Genomic DNA, 26,884 nt, shown 5'->3' with positions numbered 1-26,884 from the left:
TACCAATGTACGAGGTGGGAAACTATATAAGGATGGATAAATGGATGTTTACGATTTAGGTCTTGCATACCTCATAATGCAAGATCCCTACCCTGGCATTTCATTCCTTTTAGGGAGGGAGGTATGTAAGGTCCTTTCCTGTTGATTCCCTTAATTTCTATTTTTAAAATGTTGTCGTTATCGTTTGTGGTCCATGGATGTGGGGCAGCATAGTAGCACAGTGGTTAGCACCACACCAGGGACCCGGGTTCGATTCCCGGCTTGGGTCACTGTCTGTGCGGAATCTGCACGTTCTCCCCGTGTCTGCGTGGGTTTCCTCCGGGCGCTCCGGTTTCCTCCCACAAGTCCCGAAAGACGTGCTGTTAGGTAATTTGGACATTCTGAATTCTCCCTCCGTGTACTGAACAGACGCCGGAATGTGGCGACTAGGGGTTTTTCACAGTAACGTCATTGCAGCGTAAATGTAAGCCAACTTGTGACAATAAAAGATTATTATTATTATCTTTAATGGAGACATACCTTTAAGTCGAGCAGAGGAAGTGAGGAACTCAAAAGTTGCAAAATAGTACAGAGTGATATGAAGATTTAGATTTTGAACAGAAGAACTCATACTTAATGCACCGGAGAGATTGAAGGGATTTGATTCAATTGGTTGGCTGCTGGCCAATGGATTGCCCAGGGACCGTATTCTGCCCGACAACAGACAGCGATTGGGTCCTGCTAGTTGGAGTGTTTGCAGAGAACCCAGGGAGAAAGCTCTTGGACACTCGGAGGAGAGGTTGTGTGTTGCTCTCTCTCTTTCAAATGTTTCTTGAGCTTTCACTTCCCCTTTGCTAACCGCAGTAAACACTTAGCATTGTTGAAGCGGCTAGCTGCTGTTAATCAAAACGTTGACTAGAATGCAGAATGGGCTGAGTCGTTGGTCGTGACTGAGGGTGGATCACTGAATGGGCGACGTCACACATCTCACATGTAGCGTGAGAGCCTGAGTGTAGAAACATTAGTAAATAAGATACAAAATAGACAAGACATGAATCTTTGCGTTTTTGTATTTTAAAACTCTGCAATCAAAAACACAATATGACAGAAGGCATCTATATACAACAGCAGGTTTTGGTATGATACAGCATTTAATACAATTGTTGACAATCTGCAAAAACTTGCCTTGTCACACAAAAGCAGACTTCCTCAGACCAGAAGGCAGCTAAGGCACAATATCTGTGTTTCTTTTTCTCTCTGCTAATAGAAGGGAACTTGGGTGCAAAACAGCTAGTGCAATCTTTGCTGAATATAACATCCTACATACAGGAAATTGTACTGGCTTTCAGAACGCTGATCCAATGGTCAAATTAATCAGCTATTAAAACCTCATCAAATATTTTATTACTTTAAATAAATAACAAAATATCTACATCTTTCAATGTGCTGCATTTGGAATTTAGTCCTTTCAATGTTGAGTACTTGCTCAGTTTATAAAATAATTCTTTACAGTTTTTTTTAATGCATATTTGGATCGATAACAAAATAGCCAAAACTTGCTTTTAAATTCCACATTATAGTCTGCATTCTTTTAAAATGATGGTGTGAGCACTAATTTATCAGGAGAGGGAAAGAAATAAGCCAGCACTGACTATCTGACAGCCACGCAATTGTTGACATGTAACAAGTGTATCGTTAATAACACAAAGGCCCCTTGTTGTGGTCCTTGGGCAGGAATTGACCTAACGATGACTAACAAAGCCTGTTGAACAAAATATGTGACAATTTACAAATACGGTGCAGTGAACAGCACCTGAATGTTCACTCTGTTACCAGAGACATCTGTACACTATCTTGCAGTTCATTTGGCAAGTTTAACTTCAATTGCGTTGCGCTCTCATGACAAGGAACAGTTTGCATAGATCATACATTCAGGTCAGGTGAGACAGGCCCAGAATATACTTCCAGTATCGATGATGTTCAGTAAGATATGCTCCCATACCTGTCTGAGGGAGCACCCACGGCAACACGCCCTCAACACAGGAGGGAGAAGGCATTGAGCTAATAGCTTCATGATAATTAATACACAGGCATCAATAGCACATCGACTTCAAAATGGACAGCTGGGAACAGTTTCTTAGGTGCACCCCCCACTCCTTCAAACAGGTGGATAAGACCATTTGCTCAGTTGTGAAATGGACTTGGCCAACTTGAGGTTTTTAACTTGCACATCTAGATAAGTAGCATCAATTGGAAAAGGATGCCTGCTGTTGGTTGTTGGATGATGGAGCCTTGGGGGAAAATAGTAAGTTAATGTGCATTCATAATAAATGATGCTAAAAACATGAAGTCCATCCAGAAGTCAAACCTTTACAGACCAGGATCCACAAAGGGAATTTCTGTCTTTTTTTAAAAAAAGCGGCTTTTCATTTTCAGCGACTGAGGGAAAGTTAAAGCACCATCTCCGAAAGGTAGCATTTCCCCTCTAGATACACCCAAATTATGAATTTTGTGCGCCCCTCAGACCTAACGGGAAAATTCTCCAAACTGCTAACTTGTGTTGATTTACAACCATTGTGGCCAATAGATAGAAATTATTGTATGAACTCAATTTGCTAATCAACCGGGCCACAGATACATTAATTATCAGAATAAAATGGCCAGAAGTCGATGCTTAGAATCTGTTGGCTGAAAAGTCTACGAATTCCAGATATTACGAACATTGCTGCCCTAAAAAGGCATGATCCGTGAGGGCTGAAATCCGGATCATGGGCCATTGACCCACTCTCCGAGCACTCAAATCATCATCATCAAAGTCCTGTTTATTATCAGATTCTTGAACAAAGTCACGAATGGGGCCAACCGATCAACGGAATGCCCTAAATCATGTGCTGTATCGGGATGTTGCTGACCGCTTATGACCAAGGCAGGCCAGCAGCACGGTTCGATTCCCGTAACAGCCTCCCCCAACAGGCGCCGGAATGTGGCGACTAGGGGCTTTTCACAGTAACTTCATTTGAAGCCTACTTGTGACAATAAGCGATTTTCATTTCATTTTCATTTCCTAGTCCCACCATACCTTGAACAATTCATTTCAGTAAGTACAGTGATTACATAAAAAAATAAATGCCAACAATGGAAATCCGGAATAAAACAATGTTTGAAATGTACTCGAGGTTGATCAATTTGTAGGGAGGTAGATGGATGTTTGAAACTGGGTTATGATAATACCCAACTATTGCTCCCCCCCCATGTTGACTAACCTGCTGGGAATTTGCAGCCTTTTCATTAGAACCTCAAAAATTCTTCAGTTCCCCTTTGTTGCAGGGTTTGTGTGAACAAGGAGGATGATGCCGTGATTCAGAGCAACGACAAATCCTTCACCATCCAAGGGTTTAGCAATCATTGCCATTGTGAGTTCACATAGAATAAGCTGAGAAATATTCAAATGAAAGTAGGAACTAAGTTTGGGTGAGATGGTGCTGATAATAAAAATGTAACTCTGGATTCATCTAAGATTTAAAATGACTTCAATATGAATTATTAACAGAAATACTGACAGGCCCTTTATAGTTCAAGTACAAACTGAGGCGAGCTTCAGCTGATATTCAGGCTAATATTTGCAGGGACCTAATTTGTTCCAGTGTGCTGAAGTAAATGAACGGGGCGCCAGACTGCCCATTACAGTAAAAGCCCATCAAATAGTAGCTTAACCTGCTGACATCAATACACATGCATCTCAATAACTGTTCACAAGACCTGGAGCCTTCAATAAAACTTTTAACTCCAGCTCACAAATCACATCAAAGAACAATGACTATGCAAACTGTGCATTGATGGGACAAGGAGGAGCACGTCCCTGATAATAACATAAATATAAAAAAGTAAAAACTTTAGGGCTTGTATTAATCTACAGTAGTTAATGTTTAATCAGATATAATACATTTTTAGCCACTCTGAATATTTGACCCTTACGATTTGAACACAAAAGGTGCGACTCAGGTGCTAAATTCAAGAAGCTTTTCCATTGAAAGTGCAAAGTGATTAATTACTTTTACGCAATCTGTTGAAAACTTTTTTTTTAAAACTCAACTTTAAAAAAGGAATGTGTTATCTAAAAGAGTTACTGCCATGAGAAATTGGGCGGATTCCAAAAAAATTACAGTTTTAATGAACTGAACCGATTTGCTTTGGGGGTTGCTAACATATGAGATGAATTTAATCTACACCGTTTCCTGAATCTGCTTCCGTGTTCGGGCTGCTCTAAACATCTGTAATGTACTTCGAATAGTCAGTGCTGTGAGCACCATTTCACAAAGTGCGTTCTGACCCATTTAGGACAGCTGCTCCTCTCTTTTACAGTAGGTGCAACTATTAACTTCCAATTTAAATAGTTCCATTGACAGAAGTTTTAAGATCTTGTACAGCATTTAGGTCAGGTACAGGTAAAGAAGGTAGGAAGTCTGAACACAGGCCTTTGTTAATAAAGGCAGATTAGTAATAGGATATATATATACCAAGCTGCAAAAGCAGCATCTACTCATTAGTCACTGACTAAAATATTTAAATAAATAGAGTGCTAAAGTTTCCTTCTAGACTTTCTGTAGTACATGATAATACGGCTGTTTCTTTTGACAGTGCCAGCACAGCTAACACTCTTTATCTCTGTTAATATCACCGACTTCCAGTTTAAATGCACTGCCTAGCCTTGCCACAATTATACCAAGACATCTGGGAGCTATTGCTCAGAACTAACAGAGACCCCCCAATCGCAGGAATTGATCCCACTATGAGGCAATTTGTGTTCTTACGATAACCTGAGGGGTGCATTAGGTGCTACCTCAAACGCCCGTTCAGTTTGACGGCCCCCAATTCTGATTTGGGATCCGGACTGTGTGAACTCCAGGTTGTTTGGCTGCAGGTCTGGATGAGTGGGCAAGAGGTGGGGCCACTGGCACAAATATCCACAGCTGACCACAAACTGTTCACCATTGATTCCACCCAGTTTTCCAGCTGGGAGCCTGTGAGTGCCGCATTCTGCTTTGCCTGTTCCACTTGGCTTGGAGTTGTATGTATATTCAGGGCGTTATTCAGGCCCTGGAAGCTCTGTTCCATGTAGCCATTCTTCGAAGGACCGCTGTGTAACTTGAGTGTTTCCTCTGGAAAATGAGGGAGAAAAGCACAATGAAACATCGGCAAATGGTTAAACAGATAGTCGTTTGGTAGTGCAGAACTTGAGTATTTCTGAAAAAGAGGCATGGAAAAGCTTTTTGCCTTGTACTCATCGGGACACTTCACAAGGAAACCAAGAAAACGGGAAAATAACAATTTATACACCGGTTGATGATGAATGTTTGGCAGTTAACGGTCAGTTACTGTCAACTGATGCATTCTCCATGGTAACGCCTCTACCAATCACAGCCCATTTGCCAACAGCTCTACCAATCACAGCCTGCTTAAGAGTCAAACATATTGTTGTGGATCTGGAGTCACATATAGAGCAAACTGGGTAAGGACGGCAGATTTCCCTCCTGGATGGGCAGATAGGTTTCTACAACAACATTCACATTGCAGCATCTGCGGGGGTGCAATTCGAAGGTGGGGCCCCAGAGCACTACCCTGGGTCCCTGGATTAATAGTCCAGTCACAATAACACTGCGGCAGACAGCTCCCTCCCCTTTATTCACACACAATTTTGCTTGATCTGCTGCCAACTTCATAATCTAATTCAACAAGGTTCACGAGGGGGAAAGAATGACCTGAAGGTCATTTCAACTAAAGTGGCCTTAATCTTCACATCTAGTGATCAAATTTTCACCTCCGATCTTAATCAAGTGATTGTTTTTCCTTCATTTCTTTGGTTAAAATATCAGCTGAAATGACCCAAATAATAAAACAGCCTGAATTCTCAATTCACAGCAGTATTCATGTGTGTATCTGTATAACATAGAAATGATTTATACCCTATGTCTCACTAGATATTTTAAACTTCTACAACAAAATAATGATGTGGAGATGCCGGCGTTGGACTGGGGTGGGCAGAGTAAGAAGTCTTACAACACCAGGTTAAAGTCCAACAGGTTCTATGTTTGTTTCAAATCACTAGCTTTCGGAGCACAGCTCCTTCCTCAGGTGAATGAAGAGGTAGGTTCCAGAAACATATATATAGACAAAAAGTCAAAGATGCAATGCGATACTTTGAATGTGAGCCTTTGCAGGTAATTAAGTCTTTACAGATCCAGACAGAGGGGTAATCACAGGTTACCCTCAGGTTCGAAACAAACCTGTTGGACTTTAACCTGGTGTTGTAAAACTTGTTACTGTACAACAAAATAAACAACTGCTATAATGTATTTACATAGATATTGACCACAGGAAAACTGCTCAAGTCACCTTCCACTATATTCACTCACACAGGCCCCGGATTTTATCCAACTTAGGTTGAATCCAGATGGTGGGCAATATCTGGTTCCGGGATCCCAACCCCAATCTTATTTCTGGCAATTCTCACCGGCGGAATGAAGATGCAGATAGCCAGCCCACACATAGCGCTCCCACCTTTGCTGGCTGCATTGCAGGGGGAGGGAAATTCAAAATATCCACACTTTTGATAGAGTTGGGCCTGTTCTGCTTGGAGACATGGTTCATGGAGGAGTCAGGAGCCACATGAGAACCCTACTCCCAAGAGGGGAACAAAAAAGAAAACAGCCACCTGCTTCTGCAATTCTTTGAATGACAGGCCATCTGATGTAGCTTAGAGAAAAATGAGCCACCTGTTCTTGTAGTTTCAATAACCTCTGTTGTCTGGAGCTGTAATAGTTTGCTTTGACCCCAAATCCATTTTGGATGTTTGGCTGAGTTTCAAAAACTGTGTAAGCACTTAGCTCAGCAGAAGGTTCTGTACAGTTTGATTGACAATTTTCAGAAGTTATTAAAAGATTATCTGTCTTTGATGTGGTTTCTGAATAGATGTTTGTTTTTACAATTTAATGACAACTCGAGAGGATTTAACTATTTTTCAATGGGTCTGGAATTTCTTTCTTTCTATATAATATGAATGGTTGGGTGTTTGAGTGTCAGTTATATTAGATTGTGAGAGTTAATTTTTTTCACAGTCATTCCAAAGACTTCCCATTGCTATTACATGTTTTTTTTTAGGTCTGTCCACAGTGTATATGGAGGCAGGGATTCTAGTCTGTTGGTCTTGCCATCCACTCATTTCCTTTGCCAGTTCTGGTCCTGCCTCAAGGGGTGGTGGGCATGACTCCATCCAGCTCCTACCTCCCTAAACAAAAATATACCGGGCAGGCCCTATTTGACGGAGACAGGTTTGCAGGGTCAGGCACTTTCCCACTTCACATTTCCCATCTCCTTCACAAAACTCTCGGTTGGCATTTTGTGAAACACATACACAATTATGTTGTACCTCAGCTCAAACTGTCATAAACTAGCAAACCAGTTACATATCAGACTCCTCACCCCACTTGACCTTCTTTGTTTTCACAGTTAAATGACATTGACCATTTCAACTCCAAACCCAAAGTCAAAATTCCTAACTCGAGTTATTATATTCCTTGTCAAAGTGTTCCTCCGTTCTCCATTGTAGCACAGTGATTATATGGGCGGCACGGTAGCATAGTGGGTTAGCACTGTTGCTTCACAGCGCCAGGGGCCAGGGTTTGATTCCCGGCTTGGGTCACTGTCTGTGCGGAGTCTGCACGTTCTCCCCGTGTCTGCATGGGTTTCCTCCGGGTGCTCCAGTTTCCTCCCACTAGTTCCGAAAGACACGCTTGTTAGGTGAATTGAACATTCTGAATTCTCCCTCTGTGTACCCAAGTGTGGCGACTAGGGGATTTTCACAGTAACTTCATTGCAGTGTTAATGTAAGCCTACTTGTGACACTAATAAAGATTATTATAATTATGACAAATTTGCATGTTTCAATTGGGAAAGTGTAATTTAAGGGAGACATTTGAAACAGTTTTTATTCTTCCTCTTGGCTTTCAAACCAAGTTGCTCGCTTCAAAATACCTGCTTCTTGCTGCATATAATCTTGACCGTGCTGACTGCTGTTTAATCTCTGGCGGTTGCTGGTTTGTTCTATTCCACCCGCATTATCTGGCATAGCTGCAATACATTAGGTACTGGGTATGTTTGAAGGACCAAAGTAGATTGGCTCTGTTATTTTTCTGGTTCAAACTGACAACCGTGTAGCAGATAATGAATAAATGCGGAAACATTTAACAATCACTGGCGGCAGCACAGATTATAAATAGCGCTTGTAAAAAACATTGTGAGTTTTGGTTCAATGATTCAACTGCTCGGATTGAGCAAACAAAAATGATTAATCAAATGAGCAACGCTGAGTCAAATCCATTGGATTGAAATAGTGTTTCTCCTGTTTCTCTTCTTGTGCTTCTAACACATTAACACCAACACTGAGATCAATAAAATTATTAGCTCGTGTCTTACTGCCCAGCAACAGTCTTGACCTCATTTATACCCAGAGTTCTCCACTTCCAGTTCCCAGATCTGCTGCTTTCAATTTGCTCCAGTGCCAACACAGAGCAGTTTAAAAAGCAGCTGGGCCAATTGTAAAACAAATGGACATGTGGGAGTTTTAAAATCACCATTTTTGCTTTAACGCCACGATGGTTGAGGAAGGCTGGAGGATGTATTGTGCTGTGATGCCTCTTCCTACCTCCAAAGCGCGCATCCTTGTTTCAGCAACTCCACTAGACGACAGCCATGCCTATTGGTCACGACTGCCTCCAGCAGCACACGGCTGTTGGAAACACTGCTAAATAAAACACCCATTTTGCGGTGTGCAATATCTGGAACAGTGGGTTGCCACATTTATACTGGGGTTTGAATGGCAGGAAACTGTTGGTATATTTTTGGTGGCAAATGAGATCAAGAATGCTTTTGTTCATGCTGATTTTGTTGACAGTTTACTTAAGATAAAATAGCTCACTTTCTATTCCATTTCTTCAAATTAAATACTGGGTGTCACAGTAGCACAGTGGTTAGCACTGTTGCTTCATAGCGCCAGGGTCCCAGGTTCGATTCCCGGCTTGGCTCACTGTCTGTGCGGAGTCTGCACGCTCTCCCCGTGTCTGTGTGGGTTTCCTCCGGGTGCTCCGGTTTCCTACCACAGTCCAAAGATTTGCTAGATTGTCCCTTAGTGCCCAGAGGTTAGGTGGGGTTGCTGGGTTACAGGGATAGGGTGGAGGTGTAGGCTTAGGTAGGGGGCTCTTTCAGGGGCCTACTTGTTGGAATCAGGGAGCGAAGAAAAGAGCACCTGGAAATGTTATAACTAACTGGGGTGTTTTAGTTCCAAAGAAGAGCTCTATTGGACTTGAAATGTTAACTCTGTTTCTCTCTTCACAGATGCTGCCTGACCAGCTGAGCATTTCCAGCACTTCCTGTTTTGATTTCAGAGTTCCAGCATTTTCTTTATGCTGAATCGCCCCAATTTAAGTAGTTTTAATGAAAGGTGGGTCATTCCTGCCTAATCTTAAGAGAGTTGTTTCAGACAGGTGGGGAGGTGACGGTTAGAGGAGGGAGGGCCAATCGATAACCTGTAAAAGGTTTCTCAGAAAGCAACTGCTGTGGCAAAGTGAACAGCATGGACAGGAAAATAGTTGGGAATTAGGAGACGCAGAGCTGGGAAGAAAGCGATATTCCTGGATTGGTCGACAGCTGATGAGTGGTGTGGCACAGGGACAGTGCTACAGACCAGGCTGCACAGGAATGCATTTGTGAATGGCTGGAGCCAGAGTATAGCCATGTTATGTATGATTCGACGTTGGGAGATATAGAGCTATGAAGAAGAAGGGAGAAAATGTTAAAAAAAAAGTTACATGAAGTTGTCAGAACAGCTGCTCAATGTGACAAAGCACAACTTAGTATGCCTGACGTACAAGAATGCTAATGACAGTATAATGGAGGGGGATGGTGGAGCAAAGGGGTTTAAGAACACAAAAACACAAGTCATAAAAAGTTAGCGGCCAGATGCAAAATACAATGAAAAATGTAATGGGGTGATAGACTTAATCACAAGCCAATCAGAATATAAAACTAACAAGGTACTACTGCTGTGATATTCTTGGCTAGACTTCTTTTGGAATAATGTAATAATCCTGGTCAAACCCTCCCTTAGGAAGGATATACTGACCTTGAAGACTATCCAGTAACAATTCAATAGGGTGAGATCTGGAATGAAGGGACTGAATCGCGATGCGTGAGTGAGGAAACTTGGATTTTACTTTTGGACATGGGGACGTTAAGTGGTGATTCAGTTGAAATGTCTAAATTAAAGAAATCCACTAGGATACAATAGAAATGACTATTCCATCTGGTACAGGAATCCGGAACCAGCCGGCATAGTGTGGGAATGCAAGCTAAACCAGCTAAAGGCAAATTCAGGGTCTCGAAGGCTATTAATGCAAAGTGAATGGGGGAGTTTGGCGGATGTTGATACCTGAGAACTGTGGCTATTTCGAGTGAAAAAACACAGCATATGGAATTTAAAGGATTGAGTAGCAATGCTAACAAAGGCGACAGAACTGATTAAATTGATTAAATTGGCTGAATGACTTCTTCATTTTGTTCCCATATAACATTACTCATTACATGTTCCGACTTGCAAAGATATTTTGCATTAACAAAAAGTCATTTTAAAATTCTAAATGGCTAGGGTATGGAAATTGTGGTCGGTTCTGACTTTCTTTCAATCGTATCAAGTTTAGTCAAGTGATTTTTCGTGCAGCCCACAGCCCTGTCTATCTTAAACTGGGTTGAAACAGGATCTGAAGAACATACTGTTTGATATTTTAATCACAATCTATTAAAATTGCGAACTCCTATTTAACTGTCAAATTTCTAACGACCAATCGCTGGTGAGCGAAATGTATTGCTGTGTGAAATTGGATGGATTTGCATTTCAATGGCTGTCAGGGGATTTGAAGCCCTTTCAAATGTACTTGGCCTTTGAGGAAGCCTCTGACACTAGTAACAGCTGCTGCTTTAAACACTTTTGTCTGACGTTGCAGATGCTAGGGAAGGGTAAGTGAAAATGCAGCGATTTCTCACTCTACTGCCTGGATCGTTCTTCAGCTGTTAGTCAGTGATGCCGATTAGGGGTCTGGTAGGGGGACCGTGTGTGATGTGGCGGGGGGGGGGGGGGTGACCTGTTATTTCCATGGTGGTGGGGGTGAGGGGAGGATGCCCAGCACCAGAGGAAACCAGTCCCAATACATTGCTGGTGGGAGAACGTAGGGCTGGATTCTCCGTCCCGCCGCGTCAGATTTCAGGTTCAGCAGCCGGTGGGATGCTCCGTTACGCCGGCGGGATGCTCCGTTACGCCGGTGGGATGCTCCGTTACACCGGCTGGTCAATGGGGTTTCCCATTGTGGGGCAGCCCCACGACGTCGGGAACCCCCCGGGCTGCCGGCGAAATGAAGCATCCCGCCGGCAGAGAATCCAGTCCGTAGGCTCCAGAACGGAGAATCCGGCCCACGTTTCCAAAGTATAATACCAAGACCTAAATTCTCTGCCGCCTGCTGCCGGTAGTGGGGTTCCTGATGCGGCAAAGAATTGAGCGTTTGAGGTAAAAACTGGATTGGTGCCAGCAATGCTCCGGCTCCCCACTGGTGGTGGGATAGGGATTCGCATCTGCCAGGCCGGGCACCAGAATCTCCGGGCTCTCGCGATCCTCAGTTTCGGGAATCACATGGGCACGGATCACTACTGGTATTTACCAGCATGACACTGACATGGTGTAACCCCTTAAAGGAGTTGCCCCCAGAGTCCATATGAGGGCCACCACCCCCCACCCCCCACCCCCCCAATGCCTGACATGTCATTCTCCTGCTGAGCAGTTCAAAATCACGGTTACTGAACGATGAAAAAGATGAAAGACGCTCGGCTGACAGTTGTGTTGGTGGGAGCTGTCAATCGCAGCCCTCAAAGGGAAATGAATGATTGACTTGCAGCTGAGGGATCTGAGGGGTTTAAACAGTGGTCACTGGTTTACTCTTGCCAGGAATAGACAGGTGGTGCTTCCTCTGTCTGAGCCAGCAGCTGTCTGCCCTGCCCCTGTCTGGACGGCTCGCCAGCTTCCATACAGGGGTCTCTTTTCTGGGAGGTCCCCCTATTAAGGGGTTGTGTGTGTGTGTGGCGCTCTCTTCACGGGGTATCTGTGGGGTGTCCTCCTATTTAGGGGGTGTCTAGGAGGGGTGGGTCGGGTCAGCCCCGTACTTGGGGTAAGGCGGGGTCCCAGAGATTCCAGGGTGGGGGGCTAATTCGCGATACGGGCGGCTGCTTTGCATTTCAAGGGTGGGGGTGGCCAGCCGCAGGAACTCGCTATTGGGCCGCACACTCAAAATGGCGGCCCACTAGCAGTATTCCCTTGGGAATTGCTCCCTGATCCGGGGAGCGCAAATCAGTTCCAACTCACCTCCAGCGGGAGAACATAGTCTACCTAAGTTATTTGTTCTGCAAATCACTTTTATTAATAAATAGTTATCTGTTAATGTCCTCACCCTCATTCAGAACAGGTTTGTGAAGTATGGAGACACCATAAGGATCACCAATATGATGGTTAATTCTGAACTGATGCAGTAAAAATGGGGTGCTCAGGTTTCGGCTCTTGGTTGGTGAAGAGTAATGGTTACTGAGCTTCCATCTGGTTACACTGTACTTGACCTTGGAGTACAGTGGTACTGAAGAGTACTGATTACTGTGGGCAGCACGGTAGCACAGTGGTTAGCACAGTCACTTCACAGCCCCAGGGTCCCAGGTTCGATTCCCTGCTGGGTCACTGTCTGTGCGGTGTCTGCGCGTTCTCCCCGTGTCTGCGTGGGTTTCCTCCCACAGTCCAAAGATGTGCAGGTTAGGTGGATTGGCCATGCTAAATTGCCCTTGGTGTCCAAAGGGGTTGGGTGGGGTTGCTGGGTTGTGGGGGTGGGGTTGCTGGGTTGTGGGGGTGGGTTGGAGGCGTGGGGTGCTCATTCTGAGTGCCGGTGCAGACTCGATGGGCCGAGTGGCCTCCTTCTGCCCTGTAAATTCTATGACAAGTGTTCTCCTCTCAGCATTCACAACTCATACCTTGTTTCACACAGAAATTCACCAACAATCCAACTTTGAAATTTCGAAATCAGCTGGAAATTATTTATAATGAAAATTGAAAAACAACCAGTTGTATTTTTATATAATTATTCCCGTACCAGCCTCCCTGAACAGGCGCCGGAATGTGGCGACTAGGGGCTTTTCACAGTAACTTCATTTGAAGCCTACTTGTGACAATAAGTGATTTTCATTTCATTTTCATTCATAATTTTTTTCTTTAGAAATATATCAGTTAAAAGGGAATTTGAGATTCCAATGCATTATGATTAGAATATTAAACAGCATGTTCTTCAGATCCTTGTTCAACCCAGTTTCAGACACAAAGGCCTGTGTGTGGCACCAAAATTCACCCAGGGGGTGGTGGGAATCTGGACCTCACTGTCTGAACGTGCTGGAAAATGGGTTTAGAATAGATAAGGGTCTAATGCTACATTCCCGTCCAGATCATTAATGTACACTACAAACAGCAAGGGACTCAGCACCGATCCCTGCGGAACACCACTGGACACAGGCTTCCAGTCACAAAAACAACCTTTGACCAACATCCCCTTCCTCCTGCCACTGAGCCAAGTTTGGATTCAATTTGCCAAAATTCCCTGGATCCAAATGGACTCTTACCTTCTTGGTCAGTCTCCCATACGAGACCTTGTAAAGAGTCTCAGTGAAATCCATGTGGACTACACCAACTGCACTGCCCTCATCTACACATCCAGTCACCTCCTCGAAAAATTCAATCAAATTTGATCGTCCCTTGACAAAGCCATGTGGACTATCTCAATTACGCCTTGCCTTTCCAAGTGGAGATTAATTCTGCTCCTTTTTTTCAATAATTTCCCAACCACTGATGTTAGGCTGACTGGCCTGTAATCACCTGGTTCTTCCCTCCTCCCCTTCTTCAATAATTATACCACATTCGCTGTCCTCCAGTCCTCTCCTGTTGCCAGAGAGGATATGAAAATTAGTGTCAGAGCCCCTGCAATCTCCTCTCTTCCCTCGCACAACAGCCGAGGATACATCTCATCTGGGCCTGGGGATTTATCCACTTGTAAGCCCAGTAAAACTATTAACACCTCCTTCTCTCGATGCTAATCGTTTTAATTATATCATAGTCCCCCTTCTGGCTTTCTACACCTATATTGGCCTCCCCCATAGTGAACACAGATGCAAAATACCCCTGTGGTTCCACACAAAAGTTGCCATTTTGGTCCCTAATGGCCCTACTATTTCCCTGGTTAGCCTCTTACCCTTAATGTACTGATAAAACAACTTGGGATTCTCCTTTATTTTCCCCAGCAGTGTTTCTGCCCTCTTTGGTCTGGAAACACTGACAGGGTCTCCTGATCTGTTGAAGCTTCCATGTCAGACTGGCTCAAATGCCAAAGATGTGGGTGATGTGTTAAAAATGGCCATTCCATTCACACCATTTCTCCAGAATCTTCATTGAAAATTACATTGAGCGACCAGGAGACGTCCTGTGGAATTTGATGGGCACTATTTAGTATGGCACAGTCCATCAAAGTAGTGCCCATCAGAGGCATTCTGTCTGTTTCAGCCAAGTTTTATGGCTTCTCCATTTTTGTTTGCTCAATCATCTCCCGGTTGATCAACTGAATCCTAATTTTTTCTGCTCTACCTCAAATCAATCTCAGCTTCTTTCTGCTCCCCCACGTCAAGATTTAGGCGCCACACTATTCATTGATGTGCCAGAAAAGTCACGGCAAATTAACATCAATCAATATTATTAACAACAGATAATTTGAGTGAGGTTGTGTTCAGAATTGTGGGAATGCGGAGCAGTACTGGACAATTATGTTGGACATTTACACCGTATGCATGTCTTGCCTTCAGTAGAAGGCAGGTTTGATCATTTTTGATTAAGTGCAGATGTGGATAATCCTATTAAGTTAATTGGATGGTTGTAAGTGAATTACTGTTTCGTTTTAGCTGTGCAGACTAACATTGACAAAGGCAGATTGGGTTTAGATCGCCCGAGGTAATGCTTCAGCTGTGGTTAGTTAAACTTTGCGCACTATTATACTTCAAAGGTTAGTGTAAAGAGGTGTAAAAAATAATTACCAGAAACGTTGAAGAAAAGGAAGGAAACAAGGAATAATGGAAGACACATTTATACATATGAATCAGGGAGAATGAGAGAGGATGTTATTGAAACATATGATGCAGGATTCCCGGTCGGCAGGATCCTCCGTTTTGCCGGCAGCGCACCGCGCCTGCGGATTTACCCACAAGAGGAAACTCCGTTGGCCGGCTGTGGGAACGGAGAATCCCACGACCGGCGGGGGCGCGCTGCGCTGGAAAACAGGGCTGGCGGGACAGAATATCCCGCCCATAAGATGCTGAGGGGATTTGACAGGGTGGATATGGGGAGGATGCTTCCACTTATGGGAAGGATACGAGGTCCTCTGTTTATGACAAAGATAATGAGAATTTTTATCTCTCAAAGGGTCGTTAGTCTGTGCAATTCTCTTTTCCAGAAAGCAGTGGAAGTTGGGCCATTGAATTTGTTCAGGGCAGTGTTAGACAAGATTTTTGACAGACAAGAGAGTCGTAGGTTAACGGGGGCAGACAGCAAAACGGAGTTCAGAGCACAACCCAATCAGCCACGATAAAAGCAAATTACTGCGGATGCTGGAATCTGAAACAAAAGAGAAAATGCTGGAAACTCTCATCTGTAGGGAGAGAAAAGAGCTAACGTTTCGAGTCCGATGACTCTTTGTCAAATCTAACAGACAGAGAGAGTGGGAAATATTTATACTGTGGAGTGAGAATGAAAGATGAGTCATAGCGACAGAAACTCAGGGAAGCCGGGTGCTAATGGCCACAGAAACCAAGGGGAAAGAGTGTTAATGGCAGTCCCCGGAGAGAACAAAAGATGTGAAAGACCAACAGCAGGGGAAGCTAACATCAGAGGGTGAACTGTAGATGTGGGGAAAATAGAAGGGCGAAGCAAAGAGGAGAAAGGGTGAGGAAAGGTGGATAAGATTGGAGGGGGAGGGTTAAATATATATTAAGAAAGAAAGAAATGGTAAAAGACAGTTAAAATGAAATGGGATGAAAATAATGGGTCGAGGTGGCGTAGAGCTGATCATCTGAAGTTGCTGAATTCGATGTTCAGGCCGGAAGGCTGTAGCATGCCTAACCAGAAGATGATATGTTGTTCCTCCAGTTTGGGTTGAGCTTCACTGGAACATTGCAGCAGGCCAAGAACAGAAATGTGGGCATGGGAGCAGGGTCTTTTGTTGAAATGGCAAGCAACGGGAAGGTCAGGGTCCTGAATGCGCACAGACCGAAGATGCTCAGCAAAGCGATCACCCAGTCTGCGTTTGGTCTCTCCGATATAGAGGAGACCACATTGGGAGCAGCGAATGCAATAGACCAAATTGGAAGAGATGCAAGTGAAACGCTGCTTAACCTGGAATGTGTGTTTTGGGCCTGGGATGTTAAGCATGGAAGAGGTAAAGGGGCAGGTGTTACACCTTCTGCGATTGCATGGGAAGGTGCCATAGGTGATGAGAGCAGTACTAGGTATGGTGGAGGAGTAGACTAGACAGTCTCTGCGGAATGCTGACAGAGGGAGTGCAGGGAAGATGTGTTTGGTTGTGGCGTCACGCTGGAGTTGGAGAAAATGGCAGAGGATCATGCTTTGCATACGGAGACTGGTGGGATGAGGCATGGCACTGGATTGCCGAACTGGGCGCCGCGGGATCCGCGCATGCGCAGTGGCTTCCTTTAACGCGCCGGCCCCGACGCAACATGCCGCAGGACTATAGGGGCCGGCGCAGAAGAAACCAGGCCACCAGCTAGAGAGGTCGGCCTGCCGATCGGTGGGTCCCGATCACGGGCCAGGCTACATCAGTGCCCCCCCCCCTCCCAGGGATCGGACCTCCCCTCCCCCCCCCCCCACAGGCCGCTCCCCGACCCTTCCAGGCCGAGGTCCCACCGGCTCAGAGCAGGTGTGGAAGGCGCCGGCGGGACTCGCCGTTTTTACGACAGCCACCCGGCCCGAGAATCAGCGGGGCGGCCGCGTACAGCGGGCCCCGACTGGCGCCGCGCCAACCACCGCTGTGCGGAGAATCGCGTGCTGGCGTCGGGGCAGCATGGCACGATTCGCTCCGCCCGCGGGATTCTCCGGGCTGAGAGAATCCCACCCTCTGTTGCTGGGTTTCCTGGTGCCTTGTGGTGGTTTCAATGGGAAATCCCCTGACAAGCGATGGGAAGAGAAAATCCCGGAGCCCCGGCGAACGGCACGACGCCAAGAAACACGCGGCTAGTGGGGGCGGAGAATCCAGCCGGTTAACTCTGTTTCTCTTTGCTCAGATTCTGCCACGCTTGCGCGGTATTTGCAGCATTTTCTAATGTTATTATTTCAATATACTGATCAAGGTTATAAAGGACATTACAATTTTAACTGCGCCTTTGATATTGGTTAACTGCAGCTCATGCTCCAGCTATAATTTTAGAAAATGAATTTAATTGCTAGGTCTCTGATGATTTAATTGATTATTGCACTTTGCATGTGTAGCTGTGTTTAAATAAATTGCTTGTTAACAGTACTTTTATGTGGGTCACAACCAGACCTTGATATCAGTGGTGAGCTAAGATGTAAGTGATGTTCCCATCCATGCGACATTGTACTCGAGCTACAGCAGTGTTGTGTAACTGATTTGCTTTCCTGTGGGGAAGACTCCAGATCTTGCACTTGAAGACAGACAGAAATTAACTAGAGAACCTGATAGTCACAGAATTGTTACAGGACAGGAGGTGACCATTTGGCTTCTTGTGTCTACGCTGGCTCTCCCAATGAACAACTCCTTCAGTGCCATCCTCCCACCTTCTCCCAGTAACCCTGCACTTTCTTCCTTTTCTCAGTGTAAGATTGCAACGCAGACCAGAAAACCAGCAGTTCGATTCTGAGCAAGAATGTTACTGCTGACCTTAGTGCCTCTGGGTTAGAGAGAGGAGACAAGTTACCCGCTGGATATCCAGTGACGCCCAATAGAAACTCTGTAGCCGTGTGCATTAGGATATGGGTCAGCTGTGATGAACTCCACAGACAAAAAGCCACCCAACACTTCCTGTCAAGATTTGCACATCGTGAATGTCCAAGGAGCTATATACCAGGATTGGGGGGTGCTAGGGGGACAATGGAAGTGTCCGCTCTCCCAACTTTAGCAACACTTTCCTTTTCTGATAAAGATAAACCTACCTGCTATACCCACATGGATTTCAAACGGAAAGCATAGATACCTTTACAGGGGTAGCTAGCTCAGTACCTGAGGAGAAAGGGTTAGATGGATTTGGAGATGAGATAGGGCGAGAGGCTTGTGTGCAGTTCAAACATCGACGTGGACCAGTTGTGCCGATTCTCTCGTTCTTGTGCATCCTCTTTGATCCTGTTTTTAAAATATCTACCTTTACTCTGCTGTTATCTCACAATGTACCTTGGCACATATCTCACCTTTTCTAATTGGCTGTCTGTTTGAGAATGTTAGAGGAGTAACCAAAAACTTTGTCTCAGCCACTGCTGCCCAGTGATGCAGAATTTTAATGGTCCACAGGCCAGGCCGCAGGGGTAAGTTGAGCGGAGGTTTGTAATGAGTGAACTCGGCACCCGAATCAATTTGAATATCATACGTGGCTGCAATGACGTTAATTGGATCGATCCAAACAACAGTGACTGTCGCATTGGGGCCCTTGCTCCACCTCTGCATGCCAATAGGCTCGTCCATGGGGCCAAGGAGCCCTCCATAGTTCCGGAATATTCTCTCCTTGGCATCCCATTCTGTGCCAATCTGAAAATAAAAATTGTAAAAGCAGATGTGAAGCTTAAAAAATTGCCCAGAAATCATCCGATTTATACAACTACACAAAGACACATACAGTTGTTGCAAGGTGCGTCTGGTTAATGGAGACGAGGGCACAGCGTACTCTGATATGGTGTGCCTTGGAGGGCAACAACGAGCAAGGATGGCCATCCAGTACAGTCTGAGGGACCATTGCTTGGAAAGGGCAATTGCCTTGACAACAATACTCTATATACTTTTGTGTTCTTTCACATTAAGTGGAATTAAAAATAATAAGGGGTAGAAATTGACACCCATTTTTCAGGTGTAAGACATTAATTTAGAAGTGGGATGTCCATTGCCTAATCTGCGCGGGCTTTGACCCGCTGCTAAATTCATTGCCCCTATTTTTGTTATCATTCCAGGCAGGGGTTACATACTTTGCATACAACAATGTGGGCCCAACAGTTGCTCAGGGCTCCTTTGTAAAATGAGTGTACGACACGCAGAACACAGGTCACACTTGGTCCACAGGTTAAAAATGTTTTGAACACCTTCTTTAAAAAAAAACCTCCCCGAGGTGCAGGAGCGCTGCACCCTAATCCAAAATACTCGTGGCTGCTGTTAACTGCAGCATCCCTCCTCCATAGATTTACTCTTGAGCCAATGGCCCGACACCCTACACCCTCAATGTGCCAGCTGCCTGTCGAACAGCCACAGGTGCTTGCATCTATAAAATGGTAATGTGGTGCGGGGACCAATTTTAGGTCAGCCATAAAAATTGGCCCCAGGTGAAAATTTATCACTGAGTTTTTAAAGAGCTTGACTTTCCAAGGCGCAGATGTAATTTTTTCCTGGTTTTATTCTGTGAATTCCCAAATCCAATTTTTATCCCTCCTGACTGAAAGTGCACTGGTGAAATTACCTGAATCAGAAGCTCGGATAATATTCCAGCATTAAATTATTCAACTAATATCAAAGCTACGTTTATTTACCCTGAGTGCCTGGGAACAACACCTACTGACAGCACCTGGCTACACAGTCAGAATCATCATTTTAATTCACCCATCACCCAAACTGAAAGCAGGTGGTAAGCAATGAAAGAATTGAACATCCTTTTGAACACAACACACAAGGTTTACTGCAAGCTCTTGAATATGTTTGAAAGGAGATTGCAAACACTCTGAGCAACTGATCCCAAGACTCAATGGAAGAAGCTGACTGCCCGTATTTCTCCTGTACTTGCACAGAACTCCATTTTAATCCTGTAATGGATCATGGGGCTCGATAATCAGAGGTCTTTTCTAACAATAAATGGGACTTGCGTTACACCCAAGTTCCTTTTGTAAAGATCACTGTCAACCAAAACCTCATTCGGCTTTTTTCTTTCACCTCCTGTCATTGATGTTGCTGTTTCAATATAATACTCCTGTCAGAAAGTACAAAGAAACTGCTTCTCTATAATAAAATGATGGCTGTCCTAAATAAACTTAACAACTGACTTACTTTGCTGAAGAGGCTTGTCAGAAAGACAGGTCTATAATGTTTCGCTTCCTAGCTCTTTTTGTTGAACAGTATAAATGAGATCACCTTGATTACTCTTGAAGCTCTCCAGGGCAGTCCTTCTGACCTGATGTTCAGAGTCTACATTTCTCCCCTGCTGTTACTCAGCACGTCTCACTTAGCTGCCCAATCTCAGCTCCAGTTCCAATCCCTTCCCACTCTCTCTTTCTCACCCCACTCCTGCTACTGTAGAAGTACCAGACTGGATTTCTCGGGACGTGAAGCGACTGAATTTAGAGAAGGTGATCATACACGGGGGGTGGGCATAACGAGCTGAGAGTGAGTCTTCCGTCTCTCAGTAGAAGGAACTCCTGCACTGGAGAACAGATTGGTCGGCAGCACCAGGAGCAAGTAGTGACCGCTGCTGGGACTGCAAGGGAATCCCTGGGAAGAAGTGTCATGGAGGCCAGAATAAGGTAAGTTTTGGGCAGGGATGGATCAGGGGCTCGAGGCAGAGGGGACTGGGTGTTTGGATTTTTGAGGCTGGGGGAGACACAAAGAGGGATGGACCACCTTGGGGAGGGAGGGGAAAGAGGGGGGCGATGCAAAAGGACAATCCTCATAGGAGGCACACCCCCCATCTCAGATATGGCTGGCCACTTTCTCACCTCTTCTCTCACTCTCAGCTCGTTAATGCCACCCCCCCCCCCCCCCCGTGTATTATAATGCCGGTAAAAGTATAATTATGCTCTTAACTAGCCGTTAATTGGTCATCAATAGGCCTAAGGGCGTGTGTGCTGGTTGATGCCTTACCTGACCACCATATTATGGGGAGAGCTCAGGGATGACAAGTGAGTGCAGCTGAGGAACTAAGGGCGGGATTCTCCCAGCCCTGGGCCGGAGAATCCCCGCGACCGGGCCACGTCGCCCTGACGCCAGTACGCGATTCTCTCGGCAGCATTGGCGCCGGCGTGGTTGGTGCGGCGCCGGTCGTGGGCTGCTCTACGCGGCACCCCTCGCTGAGCGGCCGTAAGAAAAAAACTGTGTCCCGCCGGCGCCGTTCTAACCTGCTCTGAGTTGGCAGGACCTCGGCGTTGAAGGGTCGGGTGGCGGCGGCCTGTGGGGCAGGGGAGGGGGGTCCGACCCCGGGGCGGACCTCCGATGTGGCCTGGCCCACGATTGGGGCCCAACGATCGGCGGGCCGGCCACTCTGGCTGGGGGCCTCGTTTCCTATGCGCCGGCCCCTGTAGTCCTGCACCATGTTGCGTCGGGGCCGGCCCTTTGAAGGAGGCCACTGCTCATGTGCGCGTTGGCACTGACGCCACTGCACATGCACGGATCCCGCGGCGCACAGTGTAGGCACACACTGTAGGGGCCAGAATTAGTCCTGGCAGCGGCCCATTCTCGCCGTCATAAAACGCAACGGCGTTTACGATGGCGTGGACACTCTGCCGCGGGATTAGAGAATCCTGCCCTAAGTGTGTACCTGGGAGTTTGGTGAGCGAGGGAATTCAGTGAGGAGGGAAAGGTGTTCCTTTCCTTGTGTTTTTAACTACCTTTTTCATCCTGTAGGAACTGGTTCTTACTCTACTACAGGGAAAGATGTTTGCTGAGTACAAGTGGTTAAGGTTTGTTCCAGTCCTAAGGTTTAAAATAATATACAATTTAGTGGTAAAGTTAATAAAATAGTTTAAAAATTAAATCAGTGAATAATATAATTGAGTCATTAATTATGACACATCAAGAATTTCAGGACAGGTGATGTGCCAGGGCTGCACCATGTGGGAACTCCTGGGTACCAGGGCGACCCATGACAAATCTGTCTGCAGTGAGTGTTTGCGGCTCAGAGTCGCTGAGATGGAGGCTGAGCTACGGACACTGTGACACATCAGGAGGGGGAAAGTTACCTGAATGCTTTTTACCAGGGGGCAGTCACACCATTTAGGATAGGATCTTCTGATTTGGTCAGTGGTCAGGAACAGGAGGGTGTGACTGCGGTGATGAGGGTGAGCAGACCCAGAAGACAGGAGCATCAGCCTTTACTATTGTCCAAAAGGTTTGAGGTTCTCTCAGCTTGACTGAATGAGAGTGGAGGCTGCAGGGTGGATGAGCAAATTGACCATGGCACAGGAAGCCATTTAGTGGAGGGAGCTAGCTAATGGTATTAAGATTTATTGAAATCTATCAGAATGAGGTTTTCACCCTTTTTGGGAGTAAACCTCATGGAGGCACTGGCGAGGGGTGGCGAAAATCGAGAAATGGGATTCTCTCCAGATTTTCCGACTGCAATGCTGTTCTCTCTGACAGTGAACACAGACCGAAAATCGCCTCCCGTGCAAGTTAAAAAGAGAGTTCACCAGACCTGTCGATGAAAACTCTGCAATCTCCCACCGGCAGCCCATCGACTGCAAGATTCAACCAGTCACATTCTTATCAGCGATTCATAATTCAACACGTAATTAGGCAATTGGAACATTGGCCATTATCTCAAGGAGGTTGGAATTTTGAAGTCAGAAAATGATGCATCAGTCATAAAGAACCTTGGGCATAACCATGTCCGGAAAACCCCTTTGAGTTTAGGGTAACAAACCTCAGCAAAGTCAGATTAGATTTGGCAAGGATACAGCTAGGGGTGCAGATGAAACACAGTACCACAATTTAACGGGTTAAATGTTGAGGACAAGTTTCACAAACTAGCCTCGTGTTTCATTGAGTTTAGAAGGCCGATCTGCTTGAAATATTTAAAACGATTAAGGGATTTGTTTGGGTGGATACAGAAAATGGGTTCTTCAAAGGGAGAATTCCTACCGAGAATGCAATGCTGTGAACAGTAACGCTAGACCATTTTGGAGTGAATGCGCCTTAACGCACAAAACTCTTCCCAAAGGACTGTGGCCAGTGGGTCAATTGACTAAATTTCAAGACTAAAAACAATAGATTTTGACAAAGAGCCAAACAGGCTCGAAGCGTTCTCTGCTTTCCCTTCCTAGAGGTGCTGCAGGACGTGCGGAGTTTATCCAGTATCCTCTGCTCCTGTTGTTAAGAGGTTTTTGTTGGACAAGGTAATAAAAGGCTACGAAACAAGGGTAAATGGAGTTGTACAGATCAGCCACGATCTGATTAAATGGTGGGACAGTCTTGAGGGGCTCAATGGCCTCCCCCTGTCCCTACACTACTGAAAATCAGTAATAAGTGATTGGTGAGCCTGCAAGTTTAAAATAAACTGCTCAGGTAGTGCTGGTGAAAGACATTTGGTCAATTTACAGTACTCCACATTGCCAAAGGAACTTGGGTGGAAAGGTGTCCATTACAGAGCACAGGGAAAGTCATTCAGTCAACACAGGCAAGAAAGAAGCAGGTTTATTTTTTATAAATGAAATAGTGATATGCAGAAGCCTACATTATTCTTTAGAGTTCTGTTCCGACAAAGACCAATCATGCATGCCAGTTTGGCTCACTTCCACGTAAGGAATTAGCCAGATTCTGTACTTCTGGCATCGCAAACAGAATAACAAACAATGGCACTGATTACTGGCCTGCTGGGTTGCTGTGTTAATGCTGATTTGCAACCCCCCCTTTAGATTATTTCTAGGGTGCAGATTATGCATTCACCAAGGCAAACACAAACTCTCCATTCGTTGTGACTTGGTTATGCTCGGGATCTTCATTCCAAGTCGGCCACAGTGCTGAGCAGCGTTCACGCTCCATCCATAAGATGTGAATGTAGCCGTCACGCTGCTGGGTTGCCATCAGGTATCACTCGCTGTGAAAAAGGAATGTCCAGAAGGAGCGCCTTCCCGAGTGTGCGGATTTCCTTGCCCTCCGCTCTTGAAAGTTCATCTCTTGGATACAGGGCGGAATTTCCCCCCCAAAAATAGCAGTGTCATTTTCGGCGAATATAATCAGTGAGAGTCCCGCAGGCCCCGCTGGAGTGATCGCATTCATCAGGCGCTTTGCAAGAAAAGTTGTTCCCCATGTGAAGCCTCTCATTTGTCCGCCCCAGGGATCATCGGAGTACTTCAATCAAGGGGATGCTGCATTTAAACGGCGCCACACCACTTGATCGCATTCAAGCTGAGGACATGGCAGCTGGAGGTGCAGCTCCTAGATTTTCAGAGAGGGCCCTCACTCGATTGCTGGATGCCGTGGGGAGAGGCAGGTCACACTTTACCCACCGATTGGCAGGAGGATCCCTAGCAAGGTCACCAATCCCACCTGGGAGATGGTGGGAGCAGTGGTCAGTGCCAGCAGCCTGACCAAGAGGATGGGAGTTCAATGCAGAAAACTGAATGACTGACCACAATTGGCAAGGCTAAGTGAGCCCTATCTCCCCCCGTCACTCCACCTTCCATCGATCCCCGGAATGTCACCTCCATCACACATGCCTCCACCTTGCAGACTCCCAGCATCCGACCATCCAACGTTATCCTCAACACCCACCTTTCCCAGCATTCCTCATCAGAACCGCTCTCTGCTTCAGTGCAGCGCCCACACATGCCAGGTGTCTTCTGACCCACCAGGCATATGGATCACAATATCGTCTTTTGTGCCCACAAAAGGAGATAGCCCACAACCGCCGAGAGAGAGAGAGGACCGACGATGGAATGCCCAAACTCAGGATGTTTACTCCATTTGAGGAGAGGGCCATGGAGTTGACAGAGGGGTACTAGGAGTGGGCCTGCACAGAAAGGTGAGAAGCCACTGTACCTTCATCCAGATGACCGGTCTCAAGTGAGTCTTTTGTTGTCCAAACCCTTGACGAGGCCAAACAGTAAAACCCTGTCCCTTGTCTGACAGAAACATCAACCGATGAGCCTCAGGTGTCAACCATCAGGTGGAGACAGGACCGTCCCAGGGTTCAGACAGTTTGAGGTCTGCTGGATCCCAGGACTCAGCTGTGCCCAGCCAGGTGCTGTGCGTCTGGATACGTTTGTTCCTCAGTGTCTGGAGATGCAAAGCCAGAGGTGGGAGTAGCAGGAGGGGTTGACAGCGACATTCCTGTGACTATACCTTCAGTCGCAGGAGATGTTCCGGTGTGTGGCACTCAGGCCAACACTTCAAGGGCGGTGTCTGCAGTGGAATGCCTGGGGCAAGATGTCAGAGCCATGACTGGAGAACTCCGAAGCATGTCTCAGTCCCTGAGGGCCATGGCTGAGGGTTTCAACACCATGGTGCAGGCAACGGTGGATTTCCAGGGCCGGCAGCGCCAGGTGACATTGACGCTTCCGGAGCTCACTCCAGGTGCCCCTCTGTCTCATGGAGAAATCCAGGGGCCCACGAGCACCCGGAGGGAGGAGGAGGTGCTGGAGTACCTCCCGGGCCTTCCACCCAGGGGAGCCTGGGAGTGACCAGCCCTTCTGAATCCCCGTTTCCTGATGCTGAGGAGCAGCAGATAGAACAGGGTGACGCAGCACCATCTGTACCACCCAAAAGTAGGCCGGGGTTCTCCAGGTTCTGGCCCTCCAGAGGATCCTGTCAAGGACCACCTCCACTTTGATGTGCGCCCTGGAATACACCGAGGCATAATGTGCACGGGCGAAGTTAGATAAAGATAGTTGGGGGTTGTAATGAAATGTCACAATTGCAGTTGTCACCTTATTAAAACCTCTTGTTGTTCATAACCTTGAAGCCTCGCTCTGGGATAGGTCTCCACCCCATCTGGACACAGCTTTTCTCATAGGCCCTGAATGTTAGGCCCACTCTACCTGAGAGTAACATACAACCTGGAAGGACTCTAGCATTAACCAGTCAATCCTAGACCCTTGCCCCCTAAACCCCCTCTAGTGCCACGGGGTAAAGGGTTGCGGGCCCGAACCTCACTCGCACATGAGCCGGGGAGTCAGCGTGTTGGCAGCAGACAGACAAAAGCATGAGGGTTTTCATCAGTGCGAATCGTCATCACCTTCCTGCAGTGACAGGTTGAGGGGGTTCCCAGCATCTACCGGCCTCACCAGTGACACCCCAGCTGGGTGTCTCCCAGGCCATTGGATGGGTGGTCAGGGACAGGATAGGATGGCACTCTGGCTCTCCCCCTGGTACCCAGGCACCTTAGTACTGCCATGCTGGCACTGCTAGGCTGGCAGGAGCACTGTCAGGGTGCCAGTGTGTCCAGCTGCCAGGGTGGCACTGCCAAGGGTCAGGGTCTGAGGGGGGCCAAGCCAATGAAAGGAGGGAAGATGTGGGTATGAAGGGTGGGGGGGGGGGGGGGCGAAGGGCAGGTTTAAAGGAGCCCATGGTAGGTTGGGGGGTGAAGGTTGGGGGTCTTGAAAGGTGGGGGGGGGGGATGAGGGGGCATGGGATGGCATGTAAAGGGGGTGGGGCCCTCAGTGATCCCATAGCGGGGTGTTCTCATCTCACTTCGGGGGGGGTGGGGGGGGGGGGGGGGGGGGTGGGCGGGGGGTAATGCCCATGGGTGTGGGAGGGGCTTTGCCCGAGAGTGAGGGGTGTGGGGACCCTCAAGCTCACTTAGA

At 46.5% G+C, this 26,884-nt stretch overlaps 1 protein-coding gene across 1 annotated transcript in view; it reads right to left on the bottom strand.

Moving 5' to 3' along the window:
- Positions 1-1,031: 1,031 nt before the first annotated feature.
- The window catches only part of xylt1 (xylosyltransferase I), a 304,533-nt gene continuing 278,680 nt past the window's right edge, over positions 1,032-26,884 (bottom strand). Inside the window, exons 10-11 of the mRNA XM_072481856.1 lie at positions 18,587-18,920; positions 1,032-5,138 (exon numbers count right to left, since the gene is read on the bottom strand). Of these exons, the coding sequence (XP_072337957.1) occupies positions 4,816-5,138; positions 18,587-18,920 (657 nt within the window). The 3' untranslated portion in view covers positions 1,032-4,815. The remainder of the gene's footprint in view (positions 5,139-18,586; positions 18,921-26,884) is intronic.

The sequence above is a fragment of the Scyliorhinus torazame genome, chromosome 17, assembly GCF_047496885.1.
Source record: "Scyliorhinus torazame isolate Kashiwa2021f chromosome 17, sScyTor2.1, whole genome shotgun sequence".
NCBI lineage: Eukaryota > Metazoa > Chordata > Chondrichthyes > Carcharhiniformes > Scyliorhinidae > Scyliorhinus > Scyliorhinus torazame.
The sequence above is the reverse complement of the archived record's forward strand: the minus strand, read 5'-3'. Positions and strand labels throughout refer to the sequence as shown.